General features: G+C 38.4%; 1 protein-coding gene across 2 annotated transcripts in view; it reads right to left on the bottom strand.

Moving 5' to 3' along the window:
- PDE7B (phosphodiesterase 7B) overlaps positions 1 to 26266 on the bottom strand; it is a 174346-nt gene that overhangs the window by 100750 nt on the left and 47330 nt on the right. For both annotated transcript variants that reach the window (XM_048296496.1, XM_048296497.1), the window contains exon 3: positions 17565 to 17625. In XM_048296496.1, coding sequence (XP_048152453.1) covers positions 17565 to 17625 — 61 coding nt within the window. The remainder of the gene's footprint in view (positions 1 to 17564; positions 17626 to 26266) is intronic.

Below are 26266 nucleotides of genomic sequence, written 5' to 3' on the forward strand. Positions count from 1 at the left end.
GCTGGCATCTGCAGCTGGCCTGAGCAAGAGGAATTACTTTGTTACAACCTTGTGAGCTTTCATGTGTTTGTTTCCCTGGGGGCAGGAGCTAAAACCTGTTGAGATGTGATTGTCCTTGACTTCCTGGAAGCAGCAGATAGCCCACCAGATGACTAATAGCCTCAGCACACTGGTGTGGCCAAGACAGCTACCTCCTACAGTCTCCTGGGTCAGTCAATGGGTGGTGTGATAAAAACTTCCACTACAATTCTAAGGGAACCATTAGGACTGCTGGGACTCAGCTCTAGCATAATTTCTGGAGAGGGATGGGCAGTTGAGCAGCTGGAGAGCAGAAGCAGGGATGAGAGTTCGGAGAGGACAGAAGTAGCAGGCCGCATAGGTCTTGTGAGTTTTCCCATCATTTGGACAGCCCAGGGTGAGCTGAAAGTGGCAAATTCAGGCAAAAGTAACAATGAACCCCACAAGTACATCAGCTGGATTTTTTACTGCCTTGCAGGATGAATAGGCCAACGTGTAGAGAGAACTTGATGGTGTTGGAAGGTGTTCACTACAGCTGCTGTCTGCTGGCTGGAGCTAGAACTAGATGCCCACAGCTGCGGGGAGATGTATGTGTTCCTTGCTTTTGTCAACTGATAACTTCCTGGACTTCTGAATTAGGAGAGTCTTAAGTTTTTACCTTGCCATAAAATGAAATGCCAAGAGGATCAGGTCTGTAATTTAACAATAAACATGAAGCCAGTAAGTCATAGCTTTGTTTAAGTAAAACCTCGTTAGGTCACGTCTCTTAAAAGTAAATTAAAAGGAAAGATATAAGTGGATTCAGCAGCGAACGATTTATCTTTGACCACATGTTATCAACTAGATGGCCTTATGCCTTTAAGTCTAGGTTAATTATGGTTTTCTCCAACAATATCCAATTACATGACGAATAACCTTGGCATCTAAGGCAGGAACCTCTGATATGCGTCACTTCTTAACTCAAGACTGTTATCAGAGTTATCACTGCTGGCTGCTGAAAAATCAGCCTGCTATTGTTACATTCCCATTCAGAGCACGCTGTCTTCCAAAACATCCGAGCAGACCTGACAGACTGACAGCTGGGAGTACTTTGACATACTCTACCAGAGGGAACTCCTGGGGGGAATAAGCCAACTGCATTCATGGCACTTCCTCCTTTGTAGTGTGTGGTAACGTAGCTGAGGAATCCAGGGAAAGTGTCTCCTGTGAGAGACAAAGCAGCAAATACATACAGGAAATCTTCAGGATATATTTCTGCTTTGCACTTATTTTACTCCAGGTTCTGTAACTACTCCAGTAGTTACAAGTTATGAGGACAGAAATGTCTTGCACTGTGAAAATAAAAACTTTTATATACAGGGATCAAGCACTCCACAAAGAGAGAAGCATTCCATTTCTGACTAGCCTTAGACCCCATAAGCAATAAAGACTGAAAAGCATTATTAGAACAAGTGTTATTATTAAAATGCTTCCTAGGAATAGACTAGAAGGTGATGTAGTTTGTACAGTAACATCTTGTACTGTCTTAGAATAAGAAGAGTCATTATAAATTGGTAAAAGAAGGCATGAATTTCATTACAGAATTGTTTGGGATGTTCATTACTAGAAATATCTATTTGATATATATTATTTCTTTATCAGTTTAGCTATATAATGCACTAATTAGCCAGGGATTTGCACTTAATATATTTAAGTCTGATTTGAATCTTTGGTTATTGCTTTAGAAACATCTACTGCCACAAAGAAAAATTATCTTCCCAGCCCTTTACCAGGAAATATAAATTTTTGACTCATAGCTAATAAAACTTTTGTTAATAATTAAAGAATGTTGATGATTAGATGCAGCCTACAGTTGCTATACTTGGATATTACAGATGAGATCTATCAGTATCTGTTTCTTAGTGAATGTGAAAACATTCCATAGGTCATCAAGATGTTACAGACTAGATCCAAAAAATGTTCCTGAACTGGGATTTTGGAATTCCAAATAGTACTTTGTGCTTAAATCCAAGGATAAGACCCTGAAAACTCCCACTAATCTTCTGTTTGACATTGAAAATGCTTCAGCACTCTGCCCAGCGCAAATTTCTTGCTTTGCTTTCTTGCGTTTTAACTTTAAAACCCAGTTGGTGTCTGAAAGATTTTGAGTTTGAGTGTACTCAAAAGAACCTCAGATGAAACAGAGCTCAGAAGCCACTGCTGCTTTCACATTTCCATCCTATTTGCATCCAGATAAGAAACATTTTTTCTGGAGTCCCATTGGGCTCACTCCAGTTGGTGCTCTCAGTATGTGCCAGGTACATCTCATCACAAGTTCTAGCAGTGACCATTACAAAATAGGACTAGGAGGAAAAGAGATGCCTTTTCTTTATATAACAATAAAACTGAGCGTGGAATTTATGTATCAGTTTAGCACTTACAAGGGTTATCCATAAACTGGGGGAGCAGGTTAAATTTCACTGTCTGCCAGGGGGAAGGTTTCTTCTACAACTTGTAGCTCCAAGCAGAACACCTTGCCTGCAGCATTAGGTGTACTGAGCAGGAACAGTCTTTCTGTGCAATAAAGAATTCCAGGTTAGTTGTGTATGTGTGCGCAATAATGCAGTGGGTTTGTAGTGTAATGGTTGACATGCACCTAGGATGAGGGAGAACTGAAATCTTCTCTGAACTTCACAGTCTTCTTGGATTTCATTACGTGACATCTGTGGGGGACATCTAGTCCAGAGACCACAGTTTAGGAATGCTTCTTCAGTAGTGTGAGGTTTTAACCGGAGCAGATTAAGCTGCAATTTCAAAATTTAATCTATTTTTGGCTTTTAAACTCAGGCTTTTTTAATTTAAGATTTTTTCATTTTAAAGTAGCTTTACAGTAGCTCTCTATGGTTAAAAAATTGGTCAGGTGCTTGTGAGCCAAATGAAATGCAGGACTGAGAGTCCTCAAGTGAACAGGGACTGTTTGCAGTGAGTTTGTTCATATTCTTTTTCTAACTGGCTGATAAGCTACATACAGATGCTTTCAAAGTCTCACTGGGACTGCAGTGACTATTTCAATACTTAATAACTTTAAAAGACTGAACCTGCAGTTTTCCTGTTCCAGTGTTGCTACTTTATTTCATGGATAGCTATTTAGTTCCCCATTTGAAACGACATTTGCACTCCTCAGGCAGATTCAGACACAAATTGCTGTGATGTTTTGCCTCGGAAAAATTACAAATAACTTGCCTCAAAGTCTTGCATTACACACCAGCCAGCACTTTCGGGTAGCTTTATAGTGACAAGCAAAATATAGACAAAGAACTGTTCTACCAAGAAAGATGCATTCATTCTGGTGGTCTGGCTTTGGAAACTTGATTAAAAACAACTTCTTTGTTTATTTTTACAGTAGTCAAAGGGTAACTGGCAAGTGTTTGTGCACCAGCACTCATGGGAGAAAACAGCCTGAAACGTGGGAGCAGGTGTTGCATTGGCCAACTTAAACCAGAGGGAAGATGACTAAAACCTTCCTTCATTCTCACCTCTTGCCAAATTAAATCCAATTTAGAGCAATGTGTTGCTACACATTGCACCAACATTTAAAGAAGATAAAACCCCTGACTTACTTATTTTAAAACTGAAGAAGTCCTGTTTTACAGTACCGTAACAACTTCTCTTACAAAAGAGATGCCACAGGATCAGTGAGCAAAGGGCATTAAGAGCAGAATTTTATATCTTGTCAAGCAGACAGCTCCTCCATCAGCAGAACACTCTCACAAGCTGCACAACAGCACCAATCTACAGCTGACACAGGCACTACATCAGCTCCATCTCTCCTGTTACATCATCCATGTCACTGCAGAAATCCAATTCATCTTCCTTTATGTCAGGTCAGTTTATTACCACAAAGCTGGGTCACTAGAAATCTTACTTTTTAGTTCTAAGAGACTAAGCTTAATAAAGAAACATGGTAGAAACTGAAATTTTGGCTACAAAGTATTTTTATCAAAAAATTCCTGAATTCCACAGAGATTTTTTCCATTTGTCAGAGTGGTTTAGCGCTCATTTTCTTCCACAAACAAAACTTCAGTTTTTATCTGTAAATACTGGTTTCACAGATGTTGTAGGAATTCCTCAGGTGAACCTTAACATGTCTCTTTATCCCATTTTCTTCTGTGACTGGGGTTACTCAGCCAAGCTGAAACTTCTGTGAGCTGTCACCAGGGACTCCAGTCATATGCTGGAGTAACTCAGTGAGACACACAGTGATGCACCTCCCGCATAAAACACTGAAGCACCCAGACCTTTAGCAACCCTGCCTGTTAAACGCCACATCACCTTCTCTGAATCTAAACTTGTTACCAGACAAAGGATTTCCACTAAAAACTACTGGATTTGGGTCTCAAGTTTTCATCTTTTACTGAAACGTAATTACAAGATCTAATTTCAGGAAGACAGCTTTTGTCAATCATTTCTGAAGAAATTCTTCTTTCAGCCAGCTTAGGTGCATACTTGTTATCAAAAGCAGGTAAGTTTTTGCGTGGAAGAGAAGTGGGCATAGTGACAGCAAAAACAAGGGCAAGAACTGAATGATGGGCCCTGCTGATGTGAACCTGTACTTCTGGTGTAGCTCCTACTAAGGGAGTTAAATACGTCCATAATATGAGATCCTGCATCACATCTTGTTACTCTCGAGGCAGCTTCAGCAAGATTATAAAAACCAGATGGATAAAGGTGCTAGTAGCTTAGTAATTCCTGCAGATGATCTTTCCATTTCGAGGAAGATTTCTGGCATGACAGTGTTAGAGGGATTTATGCTGTTTTGCAGAAGGAGGGCTTGAGGCTGCATAGCTGCCAGCCTAAAACCTTTCTAGATCTACTACTGGAAATTCACTTAAAATTAAACATCAGCAACACCGTCCCCCAACAAAGACTTGGAACAAAAAATGTCAAGTAGGAAATGTTCAGGGTGAAGAGAGAATGGTGGTGCTTCTGATTACAGTCAAAATCAAATTCTCCCCCATCCCATTCTAGGATTTCAGAAAGCTTTCCAGCACACATCTGCCTCCAGTTTCCTCTTTGTTTATTCAGTCATCAATTATCAAGAGACTTTTTGTTTTGTCTCAAGGAGCTGCACAATTTGAAGCAACTGTGGTATCTAAGATGGTTCTGCCTAAACCAAACACAGATTCCTTCATGGCACAGAGAAACTGGTTTGGATTAAAATAAAAATATCCAAAACCAACAACATTTTCTCTGTAAACTGTTCTGACGGCTATTATAATGTCATTTTTCCCCCTGAAACAATACACAGACTTCAAAAGCCCTGAGTCTTGTTCTCAAACAACAGAAAATAAATGAGATTTGACAGCATGATTTATGATGCTTCCATTCCTTTTTTAAAGAAAAGTGAAATATGTTAATAATTAAAGCAATGCAAATTTGTGTTCTTCTGGTTTCTAAAGTATTATGACATGCACTTGCCTCAAGAGCCGCCTAGGACCAATGTACAATGGCAGCAATTGCACTTGTGCCTTAAATGTGGTAGCTCCCTGGACATATTATTACCTGTGATAAACCAGTGGATTAATGTCTGCTGTTACACTCCCTGCTGATAAGAAATTACAATGAGGCATCTGCCATTCATCTTCCCTTTCCAACAGAACTCTGTCAGTGACTGCCACTCCTGTTACATCATGTAGCTGCTGGCTGGGGACTTGAATAATTTATGCTACCCCTTAACTCACTTCACATCTTCACAACTCCATCCGTAGGAGAAGTTCCATGGTGATTCTAATTGAATATTTACAGAATGGCTGAGTGTATTGGCAACTCTACTTCAGGTTTCCAAAGCAAAGCCACGTAATACCAGTTTAACAATGATTTTGTTGTATTGCAGATACTGACACAAGTTTGTAAGTACAAAACTTGGGATGCCAACAGGTAAAGAAATTAAGTTCCATTAGAAAACGTTCACAGGGCAGTTAGAGCTGAGGGAAATAAAATTTCTGTCTTTTTCTTAGACAAACAATGACCTTTCTCTTGACAAATGCCTGTCTCAACCATCAAAGTTCCAGAGCACGTTCTGGAACTTGACAGAATGCCCAGTCATGTACCTTAACTTTAAATTTGTCTTCCTCTTTTTGTAGAAACCTGAAATACAGCTCATGGGGTTAAAATTCACAGGCTTCTTTTTAAGAGTATGTTCTTACTGTATTTATTAACAAAAGCAATCAAAGGACAAATGTATTCATGTCTGTGTGGGCTATCTTTACATACTGTTATCTAACTGAAAGATGCTGAAAGTAACTGTCCCTTCTTCTGTCAGCATGGTAATATGCTTCTTGTTATGAAAATGTTATACAGTTCTGCTGTCAGTTTATTGCACTGTTTTCAGATAAAGTCAATTATAGTCCACTAGTCCTTGCTTTCTTCTAAGAAAAGTCTACTAATAAAGTGTATGGTCCTAGTATTTCTGAGTTCCTTTCATTAGCACTCTCTGTTATAAAACAAAAAAGATACCTCAATATTAATAATAATTTGTCATACATGCATTAATAAAATGTGAGGATCTCATTATTGTATGTCAGTAAACAAAGCTCTGCAATATGAATAATTCCTTCGAATTAAGTGTTAAATTAAATTTGCTCTGTATTAATCTATAAGCTCAGTGTGAAATCCTGATCTAGATTTAAAAATCATTTTACCTTATATTTCAAAAAGAACAAACTTCTCATTGTACTAAATCACATTTGGCATTCCCCATAAACCTGTCCTCATGTGAGTGTATAAGACAAATGCTTGATAAAGTTGTAGGTTGCATGCACAAATTGATGGCACGTGTACTCAAAGTAGGCAAACGATAAACACACGCTTACAACCTGACATAAATTAAGAATTATATACATTCTAAGCATCCTCAGTTCAATCTTAACTGAGCTGAATGGTCCTGAAGGTAATTTGTGGATACAGAAGTCTGCATGTTAGAGCAATGGTTGGGTTGAAGTCCCAGTGGGTCTTGACTCTCTGGCAAGGTTCAGAGAATCAGGAGCACGAAAAGAGCAAATTGGCTGAGTTGAGCAGCCACAGCGGAGGCGCCCTGGCCTCTGCTGTGTATGCTTTGGAGGATTTTGTGTGGACTACTTCTAATCTTTGTCCATGGATTAGATGCCTACTAGCAGCTAGAATGCTCTAGAAGTGCTCCCAGAGCACAGGGCTTGCTCTATTAGATGGGAAAATTGTCCAGTTTGTCTATTCCAAGACTGCTTCACAATGCAAACTGGAATTTGCGGTATGTTAGGATAGATTCTCAAGAACACACTCCTGAGATGATCTAAAACACTAATGTGTACACTTTCTTTACAAAAATGAGCTATAGAGTACCCTCCCTAAAAATTTTACTGTGGATTGATATTCACAATGTTCTGGAAATCAAAACCATATTTGACACATTATTGGCAGATTTTAGTTTTCATAACTAAAGATTTCACAATACAGTCAAATTTTCTACCCATGGGACAGTGTGCTGGATCCCGTAAGCATTTGAAAAATGCTTTGTCATGCTTTCAATTTACTTTATTCAACTCAAATTCAGGAGCTATTCAGATGTCAGGAAAGGTCCTGCAGCAATGCCAAAGGGAGAGAGAGAGAGAAGTTAAGACTTCACAGAATCAATGAGGAAAAGAATTCAGTTAATAAGAACAGTTTTCCACAAATACTTTTTTACAAATATTCTGAAAACTTAGAACTTGATTTTATGTTAAAAAACCAATAAATTATCTTGTAGATGAGGTTGATCAGCCTGTTTTTCTATTATACTCTATACTTTAAACCATAGATCTTTGAACACTAGGAAAAACAATATCTGCACCTCAGGAGTAAGATTATTCTCCTCCAAATGCTCACATCCACACTTCAGTTTCTTGAGGAGTCAATGGGGAGAAATAGGCAGTCTCTGAGTAGGGTTCCTCAGACCAGTTTTAGACATCTGTTTTGAAATGATCTAAGTCTGAAGGAAGCACCTCTTTCTTGTTCTTTTCTGCTACAAAAGGGATGATTAGATGATGGCTGTAGACTTTAAAATTAAAAGACTTAAAGTTTTTTTACAGAAGTTTACAGACATTCTGTTAGAAGAATTGCATCCCAACTGTCTTCAGCATTATTTCCTCTGCAGAGTGAGAAGAATGCCCTGTGAGGGAATTCCAGTAAGAGAACTCTCTGAACTTTTCTGTAAGAAATACATTAATCTCTTGACATAGCCAGCTGCGATTCAGATATTCCGTTTCTTGTTGCTAAGTACAATTTCCGTCATTTACTACCAATATTCACAGTCACACTCCATGATTTCAGAAGCCCAGAGCTTCAAGTGTTTGGATCAGATCAGGGCTTGAGCATGCACAGTGCTAGACACTGTGACTGACCCTGTCACGCAAACTTATTTCAATCTACTCATATTTTGGCTCCAGTGAGAACATGTAAATACATGCTTAAGTAGTTTGATGATCAATGGATGATCTAAGAGAGCAACTTAGTGCTTTAAGAAGTATGAGATGCACAAGAAGACAACAGATTATAATTAGAAATGACACTTAATTATAAACAATTAAAAAAAAAAAAAAAAAAGGAAGCTAAAGCCATCAAGGAAAACTAGTTATCCAAATAAGCAGGCAAAAGAACAGCAGAATTTTGATTTGGTAGTTTTCTATTTTATAATAGAGATGAAAAAATTTCCTACAAATATTATACTCTCAATTCTCAGTAAGAATGGTAAAATTATTAACAACATCTCAGAACAGCAAAAATTTTAACTCCAGAATATGAGCCATCCTTATAATATGGAGCAGAGAAGAATATAGGAAAATGCCTTCTTAACCTGAGAAGTTTATGAGCATGTACAGCCAGGAACTGAGTGCTTGAAAGCACAGGAATTCCATGGCTTTCTCAGACATAAATCACTCTTACTAAGCGTAGCTACACAGTAATCTGTAGGACATTGCAGAGACTGTGCAATTCCAAGGTAGCACAAAGTAATAATTAAAGGGGCAAAGATTAATTGCTAGAGATGAGCTCAAACCACAAATTATAAATTTGAACCTTTTAAATCTAAGTTTAAAAAGTTTAGGTCTGGAGATTTCGTTATACTTATGCTATAATGAAGGGATGGCTGATGTAAAACTGTGAATAAGTGTTTTCTTCTTCGATTTGGTCCCCCAATTTGGAATTCCTTTCCCCCCTCCCCATCTTTTGAGAGAATGTTATTACAGCAGTATGGTTAGTCACAGCAATTTTCAGTACAGAAAGTACTTTGGGTGAACATAACCCACTCATAACAGGTTGGACAAAGAAGATGGGAAACTACGTGAATACAGTCCGTGTTTGGGCACGAGGTTAGGCATGAGGAAAAATCAAACTGTGAGGAAACAGAGCGAATAGGCACTTGAAATCTATTTTCCAACAGGGGATCAGCAATAACTCATGTGACAAATACCATGAAATAACATATGAGATCATCTTAAGTAAATCAATCAAGCCACTGTTCCTCTGCTTTTCTAAGAAGTGCTTAGTTAAAAAAAATAAAAAAGGAAATGTCTGTGAAACAAAACTCAGGATTCTTCTTCTCTTACACGTGTGTGCTCCCCCAGATGTGGGGGCCCATTTCTTATCCTCCTGGAGTCATACCCAGCATTTGTCCTTGCGCAGGGTCAACAGATGAAACAGAGTGCACTTAATCCCAACCTGCGCTGCCTTTATTTTGGTAGGCAAGAAAAAAGGGAGTGCTGTTAGGTTTAACTATACTAGGATGACAAAAGTTCAGAATTAAAAGGTTAAACTTTCACTAGATTATTACATAAATGGGCAGCAGAATGCAACCCTTCTGTCTGCAGCATGTTTTGGACTAAAAGGGAGACACTCGGCTTTGCAGTCTGCTAGAATTTGCAAGTGTTTGTAGCCGTGCTTTGAGTGCAACTGCTGGATAGGACTTGGAAATCTGTGGCTTTTTCCTAAATGTGATATGTGGTGAGATTCTCAGACAAGTCAAAAAACCTTTCTGATAGAAAGAGAAGCTGAAGAGGCAGGGGTTTGGCATATTTCTAGTTGGGGGACGGGAGGGCTTTTTTAATCATCTCTTGAGCTTTTGAATCTCAGCTGGATCTCCTGGTCCAAATGAATGGCTTTAGCAGATGTGGGCAACACAGTAACGCTCTCTTCTCCAGAAAGCCATCATGCTGTGCTTACATTATATAGATGCTGGCAAATCCTCATTTCTGCATTCTCTACAAGTGACTCCCTTCTCTTTCCTGTACCAGGCTCAGACATAGGATAAAACTATATATGATTCAAGTTAATGTTTATGTGATAGAAAACCAAGAACCATAAATTACATTTAGAAAAGTGTTTTATGTGCATGCTCAAAAGGCCAAGGCCAGTTTTTGTCTCCTTCAGCACCCTTCTGAAAGGTAGACTATTGCAAGAGAAGTAGTTTCAGTCTGACCTGATTTACAGGATGGAACAGGATAAACAGGTGGTCACTGTCACTCAACTACCAGCCTATATAATTACCTAAAATAGTAATTAGATCAAAATTACTTGAATAATAAGATGTTATTAGAGAACTGCTCTTTAAAATATTCCTAGGGCATCAGAAATTTGAATTTTTTTTTTAATCATTTCTTACCCAAATTAATCAAATAGTCCTGAAAGTAGAAGCTGGGTTTGATATTTATGTTCTTTGTGGTTTTAGGCACAAATTCTATCGTAGTAAAGACAAAGAGTTCCTACTTGTTTAGCCTGAAAGCATAACACGGTGATGAAGTAGCACAATAATGGTGTGTGTATACCATGAAGTCCTTGACAAAGGAGTTGCTGTTGTGGTCTCATGACCACTGGTCTGCCATTTTCTGCCTCCAAGCAACACTCCAACATAGGCAGCCTGTCATCTTGGCCTTCCACATAAAGCATGGGGTGATACACCAAGTCTTTAGCCTGCTCTGTACCACTATGGCAAACAAGTCATGAGCATTTCAGAGTAAGCAGGTGAGATTTAGAAAGTGTTGCATTTCAGGAAGATACAATCAACTTGAGGAGGAGGTCTTAACTGTTATGAAGGAGCAATAAGCCCCTGTTTCAGTGTTGGTAAGGACACAGAGAATCCACTTTTTAAAATTCATTTACAGTTGCAATATCAGGAGTTACGTCTTATTTTTAAATTGTGTTAATATACTGGAATGTTATTTTTGATAAAAAAGGGAAAAGTGTTAGAAGTTATTTGAAAATCCCTATTCAACTGGGTAGAAGAAATACAGTTCCATACGTCCTATCTATACAATCCTGTTCTCATCAGAATGAATTGTTGGTAGAGAGTGGCAGTTGGAGTATAAATGTAAGTGAAAAACTTGAAGCATTGACTTACATGTTAAAATTCGAATGTATCTACATTAACAGGATATCAAAAAGAGACATGGTGCTTGTCTTTCTGTATGCATTCACACCATTTCTTTATAAATGGAAAAAACCTGCTTCTCTTCATCCTGTGTTGCAAGCTGCTCATGGAATAAAAGCCTATCTTTTTGTAGCAGACATCCTAAGCCTCTCCTTTCTGACAGCTATGAGTAATCCTGATGGGCAGTGTAGGGACAAGTATGGATTTTTTGCTAGTCACTGTAGATTTTGGGCCTTTTCCCCATAAATATACCACTTAATTTTACAAAAATTAGTTCATTTGTTTATTGCATCTCATTTGCACAGATAGAATAGTTAGTCTGCAGAAGGTCAAGCGCACGTGTAAGCCTTTGAGTGACTGGGATATAAATAGTCCATATATTTGGCTATTTAGAACACCATTGCTCATGCATGACTATCAGTTTCAGCAGAAGTTTTGTGTGTGCAAGAGATGTAGGATCACATTTCAAATGATGTCAGCGAGGGCTCCAGGAAGCTTTGCACAACTGCAAAACTTCATCAGTGCAGAACCATTTGGTTAGATGCCTCATTTCTTTTTCTCCCTTTGCTGCAGGGAAAGTTGACACATTTAATTACTCTTCAGTAGTTTTTTTCACCCATTAAGGTACACGGTTATTTACCTGATCAAGTTTTGCAAAGTAAGTTAAAATAGATTTTTTTTCCGCCACCAGCGAAGGTGCCTTCAATGGTTATATAAGGCAGAGACCAGCCAGCCAGAGCCTTGCCAGTACCCCTCTCTCCTGGCTCTCAACACAGTTGTTATTCCAGTAATGTCTCTCTCTCTTAAGCTGTGACTGCCAACTCTGTTCAAATGTGTGGTGGTTTTCTGCTGTGGGCAAAGAGCCACCAAGACCGAAGTTGGATCCACGAAAGTAATTTCATGGCTAAATGCCGATTCCTTTACCCACAACTCTTCATAGGCAACAAATCGTGAAAGTATGCCACAAAACAACTTTTTCGAGGGGATGAGGGAATATGAAAAAGTTTGTTGCCTCAAAGCAACAAAGTTAAGTATTAGTAGTCTGGAGAATTAAAAAAAAAGGTGGCACTGCCTCAATTTTTTTTTTTAATAATGGCTTTTTTGTTGTTGTTTTTGATTAATTTTAAATGGCTATTTGTGAGGAAACTACTTTTATTCCAAGCAAGGATTCATCTGTCTGCTTTTGCAAGGATTAAGTCTGCACCAAATGAGAAACAAAACTCAGCCACATCATTCCTGTCTGCTTGGAATTTACAGTAATGAAAAGAAAGCACCTCAGCCTTTTGCCATGGGGTGTCTGGAAGCTTTGTGTTTTCATCTTACTAACCAGCTCCTTAAGGAGGGCAATTCACATTTCCCCTGGAAGAATTTCTTCAGACAGCAGAGTTTGCCAGCAAGAGATGTGACCTCTTCAAAATCTACCCAGCATTTCATTAAGGAGTAAAGACTAAATCTGGTGGTGAAAGACTGCTTGCTGGAGTAACAAAATAAGTAATGTAATAATTGGCACTTATCATCCATCCCCCTTTCTTCACTATCATCAACCAGGTTGAACAGATTAAAACCAAAGGAATAATTTAATTTTGTATGTGTTGTGATGGGTGCAACTGCCTATTTTCTGTATAAACAGGTATTTATTTATATAAACAAAATTATGTGGATAAGAAAAAACCCCAAAACATATATATATATATATATATATATATATATCTCAAAAAAATTGAAGTTTCTCTTCTATTTGGCAGACCTTTTTCCTTCTGTACTAGTCCTAGAGCTAGATAAGGGAACTTACTTTTTCCAGGACAGATTCTTAAAACTCAGTGCTCTGCCATGTGGAGGTTACTGAGTTAGCCTTGGATGAGCTAGCTAAGGAAGTGAGAACCAGTAAAGTTGCTTTAACTTTGGACTCTTACAAGCTCGTATGCAATTCTTCCCAGCAGAGTTAATTAGCTTAGGCATCCAACCAGCAATTTTCACAGCAAACTAACCCAATTATCTCTGCATGATATGATACTGTGTCATGTCAGAGCCCAGAGTATGTCTGTCTGCATATGGGAAAAATTAACCTCAGGTTGTGCCATTGAAAATAGCAGTGGGTGCTCTAGAGAGAGGGACAGTTCCCTTCTGCCTTTCATAATATGAATCTCTAGACTGATAACTACATAGTGAGTACATTTCTATAACCTCAATTTTTGTGCTAATTATAATTTTGAAAGTCAAACTCATTTTAAGTAAAGAGCATGGGGAGTCCAGGGTTCTAAATTCCAGAATACAACATAAAGCAAGAGTTTTTTGACATCCTGTTCAGCATTATCAGAAAATTTTTTCATGGCCAAGTGCCCTTGCTAACTTGATAACAGTTCCAATTTAAGCAGAACAGTTCAGATTTTCTTCCTTGCCCTGGAAGTGCTGATGAGCTGGCATTATCTCCTGGCAGACTTGGAGATTCAAGAGAAACTTCTGATAACACACTTCTATTGACAGTGTGGTATTTTCATTACTTCCATTACTGTAGAACTTCAGCTTCTCATTGTACTTATAAATTTCTTCTTCTTCTTCCTAAGAAGTGAGAAAGCACTTATCTTCCCATTTTTCAAAGGACAATGGATGTGCAGGGTTCAAAGTCTTATCCAATGCCATACTCAAGAAAGCTGTGATATATTTAGGATCTGAATACTTCAGGTCTTCAAAAGGCTAAGGTGGGCCACTGACCGACTTTTTTCTGTGACAGTTATCAAGGTTGTGTTGCTTTAGCTGGTGATGGAGTTCATTTTATTCTTAGTAGCTGATACAGTGCTGTATTTTTAATTTAGTATGAGAATAATGTTGATAACATACTGATGTTAACAGTTTTTGTTCAGTAGTGCTTGCTCTAAGTCAAGGACTTTTTGGTTTCCCATACTCTGACACTGAGCAGGTACACTGAACTTGCCAAAGGGATATTCCATATTGCACATATTGCACAGCATCATGATAAGGAAATAAACTTGTGTGTGTGTATGTGTGTGTGTGTGTTGGCTGGGAACTGTAGATCACATTGGTCAGCAGGTGGTGAGCAATTGTATTGTGCATCACTTGTTTCTCTTGGGTTTTATTCCACTCTCTCTTTTTCATTACCACTACTATTATTGTTGCTATGATTATTATTATTATATTTTATTTTGTTTCAATTATTCAACTGTTCCTGTCTCAACCCACAAGTTTTATTTTTTTCTGATTCAGCTCCTGCTGCGGGGGGCTGTGAGTGAGTGGCTGCATGGTACTTGGTTGCCAGCTAGGATTAAATCACGAGACAGAAAAAAGGGTAAAGAAACAAGCACAATATAAAAAATAAGAGAGAGACCATAATTTTCTGTAAAGACTTTAGTACAGATAATTACACTAATGCTAAACATATTCTGGTCAGGGCACATAGCTGTTATCTATTATAACAGGAAACACTGCTAAGTGACGATTTAATTTTGTTAAGTTATTTTTTACACTTGAATTATAACTATCCATCACTCTGATGCTGAAAGATGAGGCATTAAGCTGATCCTATGCTCTTAATCTCAGGTTGAGTGATATCTAGTCAGTGCCTTGAAAAGTTACCTTCTTTCACTATAGCCATTGTAAACATTTTGGCATTTTTTTATCTATTATTTACTGTTTTCTAGTAGGAAGATAAGATTTTTACTGCAAACCCCTCTTCCTCAACCTTTATAGAAAAAGAACTTCATACACATAATCCATGTTACCTCAAGGAATGTGGATTCAATGGCAAGCCTGGCATTACTTCTGAAAAACTTTAAATTTGAAGCTAGCGCAGAACGAGTAGTATAAAGCAGATACAGACATCTTCTGACAAAACCAGCTACTACCATTTTACAGTACAGCTTGATAATGTGCAGTTTCAATATGGACTGATCTTGCATCAAAGATCCCTGAAGAAATACAGTCAGTACTCCAGGCTCCTGTGTTTCTTTTCTTACTAGCGTAATTATCCTCTTGCAATTGCTGGGACTTGCCCTCTAGATTTCTGTCAGCACTGTGTCACTATTACATTAAATGACAGCAGGACAGTTTCAGCATATTTCAAAGATGGAGCATTCAAGAAAGATGTCCCTCTCTGAAGGCACACTGTGCTTTGTTCACTGGTTACACCCACAGACATTAATAATGTCAGCCTTGCATTGATCAGTGACAAACCCTGTTACATTCTCTTGGAAATTCAATTCCCTTGTAAAATATGAGATTGGGCATTACATGACACATTCAACACAAAGTCTCAGGCCTTTTTGGATCCACAGTTTCTCGCTCCTGCTCTTCCCTGCAAGTTCAGTATGAAAGGAGAGGTGTCCAGAATGGACAGCCTCTGGCTTTACAGCACCACCAGCACCATACAGACTTCTGTGATAGATTGGGACAATGGAGCTTGTCTCCAGCAGTCACTCTCAGAGAAACCATAGTTTCTGCTGTGTTTGTACTCGATAGTTTCTTCTTCCCACACCTCTTACAGAGCCAGTTCTGGAATATACAAATTGTACTTAGAATAGTTTCAGCTCTGTACATGATTTGGAATACCTTGGGGTGAAATGTAAAATTCTGTATTATATATGACACTACAGTCCTTAATTTGTTAGGTACACCGAAAAATAACAGTAGCAGGCAAAATATTTTTTAATACAAGAGATGGAACCTCTGAGAATCAGTTACACCTTTGGCATGTGCTCTTGGAGTCATTTTTCCATTCCTAGCAGTTTCCTTACACAGCACAGCACATGTTCTCATTCTTGTACGTGTATATACTGCAAGACATAGGTAAGAATATATGTAATAGAAACAAGATCTTGTTCTTCTCACTTCTCCTAAAGAATTTTTTGCACTAAGAGCGATGTCAAACTCCCAATTTTGGACTGACTTGTTATAAAAATGCCAAATAAAATGATGAACGAACCCGTACAGAAGGGCGTTTTTTTGTTCTCCTCTCTCCCATCCCCCATTCTTCCCCCTAATGCATAATAACATTTGCATGGATATAACTTCCTTAGTACTAGAGTATGAGGAACTCAATTGTATTTACACTGTAGATTATAATTGGCATGATAAAGGATCACAAGTGTATCTTTTTTTGTCAGCTTGTTCCATTAAGAACTTCTAACCATGGATCATTGATGTAACAGATCATTATGGCCCATTGTGTCAGTTCATCTGTTGAGATCTGTGCACTACAAGCATGACAGATTTCCTCTGCAGCAATTATAGTCTATTGTGACAATAGGATTTAATGAATATAAACAGCAAACCACATAATCTGTTATTACAGAGCACAGCTATGCACCCAGATGGGAATTAAGTTCCTAGACACTGCCAGTTGCAGTTTAAAAAATTGTGGCACTTCCATTCTTCGCATTATTAGATGCAATGCTCTGATTTACAGCATGTATTTATCTCTTCCCTGGCAGGTGAAAGGTCTTCAGAATTTAAAGCTTAATCTGCAAGTGTCCTCTGATTTCATTTTTTTTTCTGAGTAAACATTATCTCTTAGGTTTTTAGACATTTACTCCCTGCCTTTCACTGTAATACTAGCCATACTGTTAATGTTTCAGTACTAGCATTGTAGACTAAACAAGCAACCACAATAAAATTGGTCACAGAAATTAATGCAACATAGCAGAGTATTCCTGTATTGTTTCTAAAGAATAGACACTTCTACTTAACAGTCATTTTTACAAAGCCACACCAGTGCAAATCTGTAAAATCACAGTGACTGAAATTTTTCCTGAGTGATGCAGCTGAAGGTCTGATTTAGAGACTTTTGACACATGCTTGTGGAATTAATACTGTCTTTAGAAGTCCAGATTTTCAGCTTTTGAATTTGAGTTCTGGACTTCAGCACATCAGAGCTTCCAATTACAGTGCTGGTACAGCTATATTTTCATCTGTGCACATGGACATTACTGGAGTATACATACTTCATTTAAATAGTTGGAAGTTCACCATAAAGAATATATTAATGAGGACTACATGTGGATGAGCTATGTAAACGCCATTGTGGATCATCATGGTCATTATCATGTAATTTTGAGAAGAAATTCCCAATTAAACATATCTCTATATACACACTTGAATAAAAAAGGGAAGAGACTCTTACCTAGCATGCGAACACATTTGACATTCTGGTCAGGACTATCAAATGAGATTTCTCCGCACCTCTGGGGAAAAAAAAGATATATTTCATTAAAGACTCTGTGATAGTACCCCCGTCCTCATCCTCTGATACCTCTGTTTATGTTTTGGAACTAGAAATTTTCAAAACATTGTAAAAACATCAAAATGAAAGTCTTTGCAAGTAGCCAAAGTTTGAGAAAAAAATGGCTATCACTAATGAGCCAGGATGGATCAACACTGTATTCCAGGGTGTTCACCGAGGAAAACTCAAGGTAACATCTATTGCCTTTGGATCTGTCTTAAGCTATAATACAGAATATTATACAGAATACAGAAGTGTTGGGTTGTTTTCAAAGACAAGATATCATTTTTTGAGTTTATGCAGACAAGCCTGTCAATTTAGCTGCCAGGAGAAACATAACTGGTGTGCTTGTGAGTCTGACTGAACTTCAATTTAAAGACAATCAGTGGACAGATCCCACTAACTTCAGTAGTGGTTTCTTCAGGTGCTACATGAAAGATTCAGTTTCATATCACTACACTCAAAGCTCATGAGAAGGGCTTAAGGACAGCCTCATATTTTATAGGTAAAAGTGGTCTATACTTCCTTATCTATGTACTTACTGTTTTGGTGTCCACGACCAAATGGGAATAAAAGCAGAGTGAGTAAAGTTTGGAAAAATAACTGAGAGCTGTCCATTTCCCTTCCTCTTTCTTTCTCTCCCTTATGTACTTTCTCCTTTTCAGCACCTATGGTGAAGTTATTAGTATTGCGGGTTTTTTTGCTTTTTTTTTAAATTAATGAAAGTGTCATTGCAGCAAATATTAAAACCTACAAAGACTCAGGTAAGTAAAAAACCTCAGAGCATCAAAGATGAAACACAGCAGCAGTTTCATAAATGAACAACACAGTTGGAACTCACTATTTTTAAAAGACTCTTCACCTCCCTCACACTGAAATAAACACAAATAAACAAACACAAGTCCCACACAGAGTCTTTTCATATATCAGTACATCTAAAAAGAGCAAACAGATGCCTGTATTAACCTTCCTAGGTGGGAGCACATACTACTGAAACATTGAAAAAGAAAAACAAAACCTTGCATTTCAAAGTTGATTTTACTAATGCTCTTATACCAGCTCCCTGTCAGGAGAAACAGATACTTGATATTTATTCTCCTAAGAAGAATGCTTAAATATAGGCATCTTTTCACAGAAGTCTCCCAGCTGCTTCTTCTCAAACAAGCATACTTAGACAAACACGAATGGAAGAAAGCATGTAAAAATTCACTGCCCACCTCACCCCTGGAGTTATGCTGCTCTGTGAAAACCTTTGGTTATTTTTAATTCAGTCCCTCAGAGGTATTGTATGTTCCAGACATATTTACATAAACATCACATTTCAGGCTGGCAAATGGTGTCTTACAATATCTAACAATACTCACCAGTTCTAGTGTTACGAAATTGGGAAATCGGCTGATGTTCCCCAGAGCCCACTAAGATCCCATGGGATCCATTATGAGGATGGATGAACTTTGAAAGCTTTGTAAGCAAGATTCAGATAACTGTATACAAGTTCACAGCCTTATCTGAATTCCCTTTATGCCTACAGCCCACAGAACTGGTTGAAAATCACGCTACAACAGTCAGCCTAGGAGATTTTTCACCACTACCACGGCAGCTGGAAATACCAGGAGAAAGAGCTTCTGCAACAGTTTAATTTCTGTTGCTGGTAAAAGTTCATAGGTACATGTCAATGGGATGGAAAATAAACTGTTAACAAACTGCTCAGAGCATCTGAAAAATACCTAGTTGGATCCTGGATGTGTAAAATGACACAGAAATACAGCAGCAACTCATTTTTGCTCCCCCAAAGAATAGAATTGTTTGCACATTTTTGCTGTTAGCAAATGTTTTCCATGAACAAGAAGCGAGGAATGATTTCAGGATTTAATCTTTAGGATTAAATTGGGACTTTGCCACAAGTACTATGAATTCCTTCCAGGGTTGGATAAGCTTCCTCTGTCCTTTTCCTGGACTGGCTTACTTCCTTTTCTGATTTAGGTTTGCTCTGCCTGCTAGTACATTGTGGTTGGTACTGTGAGATGTGGCCAAGAGTCTCTCCAGACCCAATCCATTTCCAAACTAATCTTACAGCAGCTGCTCATTCCCTCCTGAAAACATCTAAATTGGCTATAGAGTCAGTAAAGGATCTATTAGGGAGAAGGAATAGGAATTTGACATTAGCTGCTGGTTATTCTACTTTTTAATTTCAGCCAGTCAGAAAACAGAGCGAGAAGGAGGAATGACCTCAGACATATCTGAGTTTGGGATAATTTACATCTCAGTTTGGGCTTCATGGCTGGGCCCAGCACAGTATTGGTTGGACTGGTTCTGCCATATGCAATCCTGGATGTTAGGCTGGTGAATTCACAGAGGCAGCCCTGCTGAAAATAGTACTACCAGTGTTCATATCCCTGGAGTGCAGGAGCCTTTGTTGCTGAAAATCTTAAAAGAACTTTTGTGTTTTGAATTGGTCAGATTTAACAAAGAAATGGGTAAATACAAGTAAAATTCAACCCTCCGAGTCTTCATTTATCATTCACATATTTTAAATAACTGAACTCTGGACTAGACTGTGTTTTTATCTCTTTCTGTAGGAAAGGAAGGCATAGGTGCTTTCAGTGAATAATATTTTCAGTAATAGAGGTGTATTTCTACATAGAATTGCAGCCTGCAGTTCATTACACATGTGAAATTTTTTTTAAAATTTATATAAGAAAATAAATAAATAAATAAATAATCTACTCTCAACTCCCTTTTCTGAGATTGAATGCATGCCATGATGTTGAGTCTGTTACACAAGCTGCAATGTAGTAAACTAGAATGGAACTTACATGTCCCCCATGGAAAAGAGACTGAATCATGGAGCAGCTGAAAGTGGAGTTTAAAATAAAGTGAAAAATGAGAATAGGGACAAAAGGGCTTGGAATCCAGAAGAAATTTGGCATGAACTCAGGTCCTTTAGTGAGGTAAGTAAATTGGAGAGCTTGAAGCCAGCCTGGGTGACTATGATGGCCCAGTACCACTTGTCTGAAAAGGGAAACACTGAAAGGCACAGACACCATCTTCCACAGGGAGAGCCTCTGTTGGAGAAGGGTGCTTTCAACCAAGATGACCACTTTGCAAGATACTATGAGGAGTACACAGGAAAATGGGCAGTCATCTGCAAGAAGCCCTGTACCAAAACAGTGTAAATAAAACTGCAACAAAGCAGGGCATAACTAACAGGGGAAAAGTTCATGCAGAGAACGGATGGAAAATCTACTCTGTGTACTAATGCAGTAACTCATCTCATGTTACTTCTCTGGTATTACATGATCATTCATAGGTTGGGTTTCCATTTCCAGCATGCCTGGGCTCACACCAGCTGCATTGGAGGATTTGAGATATGTAGCAATAAACAGGGTGGGTTTATATACCCCAGCCAGAATAAGCTCTTAGTTTGTTGGGGTTTTTTGTTTTCTTTTTAATGGTGTGGAGAAACCTTTACCTATGAAACAACTGGTTTTGAAGTCACTCTATTCAACTTCTATCTGTATGATAGACTAATGCATTACTTATTTTGAGGAGGAAGATGCAAATCAAGTAATTGAAATAAATGGGTCTAAACTCTTTTCTATGACAAAATTCAGCAAGTAAATGTCTGAAAAGTGCTTTTCATGAGAACTGCGGTAAGTGGAATGTTAATTTTCTACTTATTAAAGCCATATAATTAACACTGATCTAGCATTTAACTACTTTAATCATTTTAGTTTGTATAGTGTTTTAAAAATATAACAGGAACTTTGCTGGCATGAAATTTGAACGTGTGTAATTTTGACCTTTTTAAGCTGCAGACAACCAAGTCTTGTAAAGCCAGCTTAAAAGGTTATTGGAGCAGGAACCATATTTATAGGCTTCTTCTCTCTGATCTGTTGTGCTCTGCATGTCCTGAGTATGATGTTCAACACGTCTCTTCAACATTGCAATAATCAGGGAGGTACTTGATGTACATGATCAGCCAAATGTGACAACAAATATTGGATCATTTTCTTTTTGCAGGAGGTAACAGGGATTATTGTACCTCCAAGTAGAGGAGGTGTGTTAACTGCACATTGATTGCATGCCAAATATTTTTTAAGAATCTATTGATTTCTTTTTTTAAAGTAACCTTCAGTTAGTATGCTTTGCTTTTACCAATAGTAGATGGAAGTAGATTCCACATAACAATATAGTTTGGTGAAAGAGCTTGCTCTTTCTTTCTTTCTTTTCCTAGAGTACTACATATAATTTCTTATTCCTTTAGAAAGTAGAGTTAAAAGATATACTCATCAACACAACTAATTAAAAGAATTTAAGGCAGAGCAAAAAGCTTCTATGCTTTTATGACTAAATGGATAACCTCAGAGGCAAAAAAGTGTTACTGTTATTCATATTTCTGATTTCCTATCACATTCCTTTCTCCATCACCTTTAAAAAGTACTTAAATAAAGTTCTCTAGTATGCAAAAACATCATTCCGTTTGCCCAAGGATTATAGCTGTAAAATCTGTTAGTGTGAAAAACAACACTACTTTGTAAGTCTTAGCAAACATCTATAAAAACAACAGGCCATTCATAAATAGCTGAAATCTAAGGGCAATATTTCAGAAAGAGTCAGGCCACATGCCTTTCATCTTCAGGCTGCATGGAGGCCATTTAAGGTTGATTCACCTGATAAACTATCAGAGTGTAGGAACTGTAGGATATCCAAGGCCTTGTGCTTCCCATTCTGCCTCTCCTCTCTGACAGGGAAAAAGGAAGTACAGGAACTACCAAAGCTGACTGATGTGTAATCTATCTCACCTGCAGCCTTTTCACTATCACCTCCCCCAGAATGAAAGCCTTGTAATAATATCTGCTAGTGATTAAATGAATTTTTATGCAAAACAAGGAAGTTCCCTACCGATACTCTTTAATCTTGAGATGCACTTAAATGTCAGATACTTCTGAGTTTTGCTGAACCTTTATCCATGGTCTTTGTTGGCCTCAGCAAAGGAAATAAAACCGCTGCTTATATTTGTTTAGAGACAAAAGCTCCTTTTCTCTATATCACGCTGTATTTTAATTTTTACAGGCCCATATTTGATCAATTTTCTCTGAAGACAATAATTGCAAAAGCTCACCCTATTCATGTGACCTTGAATTGATGACTCTGTATTCTTCAAGAATTTTACTTTGCCTTTCTTACATGAAAACATGTGTATAATGAATACAGCTTGAGAATTACATATATAAACATTCCCATTGGTAGCAAACACTACTAGAATCTTTCAACTAATGAAACTGCCCAAGATCTATAAAAAATTGTGATTGGTTTTATGTACTGCTTCCCAAAGACTTATTAACAGTTCCCATAATGATTATAGATAAAATCTTATACTTGCCTGAAAGTTTAGATCTACAATAGGCAAGTCAAGGGTTTCACTAAATTGGGCTGAAAATAACTACACTTCCCTTTGTCCTGGGTTGCAGTGTATTCTGTTACTATCCTCATGAGCTGTTGAAATCAGGTGGGGCAGTGTTTCCTTGCCTCCTCCCCCCAGACTATCTTTCTGTTAATGGCCCATCAATGCCCTGCCGCATGACTCAGAGATAACTCCCTCCGGACTATCTTCTGTTAATGAGCCTAATCAACACTTTGCCTCATGACTCATTACCCCATTGTGAGATGCTCCACCCAGAGGGAGGAACCAAGCATTCCATCCTGGATATAATCTGAGAGTCGAACACCAGAGACAACCCTTTCCACGGGATTTCCAGAGGACAAGAGCTACATAGCCAACACTGGACCTTCTGAGGAAGAGCAGCCCCTTCTACGGGATCACCGCTTCAACAGAACCACATCCACCACTTCAGGGGACTGCAGCCACCATTTTATCAGACTGCCACCCTGACTAACAGAGTGTCAGGTTGTATCCTGACTCTGTCAGTTTGAACCGGTGTTTTGTTTTTATTTTTTCATTTAATTTACATATTAAATTCTTATTCTGACTTGGCGCCTCCCACTGGTTTGTTTTCAAACTAGCACACCCTTGAACTGGCATGTATTCTGTGTATGTCCATCCACTTATTACTATGGTGTAATCACAGCATACTGAGGATTGCCTTTAAAATACTATTAGCAGCCAGAATGCTACATATTTTGCTATTCAAATTACTACTGTTATATTGCAACTATTATATTGCAGCTGTAGAGTATTTCATGGGTAAAGTTTCCAGCTTCCCTATTTAGCATCAGCATTGAGGCATACTTAAACTGAAAATTCAGGTTCTATTAACACCTGGATGATTTTCTGCAGAGTAGAATAGCTATATCTGAGCAGACTTGTTTTGAGAGTTCATCCCTTTCCAAGTTTTCCCAGTGAAAGGGAAGGTTTCTCTTCCCTCCAAGAAATTAAAAAATATTGCTTAAGTAACCTTTCAACACTGTCACTGTCAATCTCCACCAGCACCTTGGCACTGCATTTCACTCTGGAATCTACTATGCCGTAGACCCTCAGCTAGTCTGAACAGAAGACACTGCAAATTAAGTAATTGCAACTAAATTGAGCAATAATTCCCAACCAATCATTGTTGCCAGTAGTCAGCATCTTGTTTGTGGGCTAAATAGCCTGAGGTGAACCTTTAGGCAGTTCATTTTATAACAAACCCGTGATTTACTATGGTTAAGAGTGGTTTGAAATGGATTAATGTTGCTGGAAAATGGATATAGCAGTTTAGCTGCTTTGTTTTCTTCTTGAGTCAAGGAAAAAAAGTTTAACAGCGTGTGACTTCATTAGGGAGGTGCCAGTAGCCTTGACCCTCGTGAGAATCTGTCAGTGTTTTGATATGGCATCCCTACTTTTAAGTGTTTATAACAGGGGCACTGGGAGCCAAATCCAGAATTACTTAGCAATAAAAATGTTGGGTTTTAATAAGCAGTAAGTCACAGTCTAGTGTGCACTAATGGGTGAGGCACAACTTTCAGGCATATTCTGAGGGAGTGCCATCATCCATGAAATGTTAAAGAGCAGACTAGTTTTCTACCCTCATGGGATGAATCTGTATTACAATTCATTTTCTAGTTTACGTTTAAGAATGTAAAACATCTGTAGATTACCTAATGGATCCTCCCACCACAAAAACAGTTCTAAGTGGGAGGGAAGATGGGAGGAAAATATCAATATTAGGGGAAAGGCAAATATGTTCTCTCTATTTATTGTTGCTCTGATGTGAAACATCAAAGTTTTCTGTATTTAAAACATTTCCTGGACCACATAATTATCTTTCCTTCTCTGAATTGTAGAGCTGGGCTGTTCTCCTAGTTGCTTTCCATGGTCACAGCCATTTTAACTTTCACTTTCTATTGAAATATGTAATGGGAGGAAAATATGGGATTAATTCGTGAAAATTTAGGTCTCAACTTCAACCTCATGTTTTTGTCACATATTTCCCACCAATCTACTGTATCAAAGCCTCAGAAGTACCAGCTGACACACCACTCTCTCCAATAAGCAAATCAAGGGTCTGTGGAAGAATGAATCTCCTGAAGAGTCTCCTCAGGCTGTTCAGAGCAATGTGGGATGAATTTTGGCACCCACTTATTTGCGTGTTCCCACTGCATACCATATGGTTTGCAAACAAAAGCACAGTCTCAGGAAGGACAGGAAGACTGGGTGCCAGTAAGATGACACAGGCATCTGCCGAATACGACTGTCACCCTGACCACTTCCTGAGCAGTACCAAGCACGAGTGGCCACCTGCTACTCAAGAGCTGGGCATTCCTGGTTCCCTAAAACATTGGAATATGCTGAGGCAGTCCCGTTTCATCCTTTCTAAGGCTTCATTTTTAAGGAACAGGAGTTGGTGAGAACAACCCATGCCAAAAGCATACCAACAGTTAAGTAATGTGTTCACTAGTCCACCGCTTTCACTCACTTTCTGGCATACTTAGGTAACAGAACTGGCACTGGACCAAACAAACCATGTAAGAGAGAGTTAGAAGTCATCAAACAAACCTGAAAACATATGTGGAAGGTCTTGTCAAGTTGACAGCTTCAGCAGAAGTGAAAATGGAGCGCTTAGATGCAGAAGGCAGGAAACTACTTCTCCCTAGTTCCTTGCTTGTGCACTACACACTGCCTGGGTCTGAAGGTAGTAGGGTCTCAAGGACAGCTGCTCAATGACTGCAAAATTTGCTATCTTGTTAAAAGGGAGCTCTTCCCTTTCTCTTTTCTCACACTCTCTCTCTCTCTCCTTGCTCTTTCCCTAGAGTAACTTTGTCTGGCATCCATAAGGAACTGGGTAAATAAAACTTTTTATGAACGAAGTCCTTCCTGCAGCACTCTGAGGCCCCCAAGGATGATGCCCCTATGATGCCCTAAGGAGACCTGGACCCAGTTGCTGTACAAAGAGGACACCACCAAAAAAGATGGCCACAGGCCTTCTTTTGAGTAGCTGTTTAGATGATTTCAAGGTGTCACAACATGAATAGCTCATGTCAGACTGTATCTCCTGGGTTTATTGCCAACCACTTAGAGTTTTACTTCCAAATTTGCTCCTGGTTATACTTTTCAAACATTTTGAGCTCTCCCACATTGTACTTATTTTTAAGCTCTTTTA

This window comes from Corvus hawaiiensis, chromosome 3 (genome assembly GCF_020740725.1).
Source record: "Corvus hawaiiensis isolate bCorHaw1 chromosome 3, bCorHaw1.pri.cur, whole genome shotgun sequence".
Lineage (NCBI taxonomy): Eukaryota > Metazoa > Chordata > Aves > Passeriformes > Corvidae > Corvus > Corvus hawaiiensis.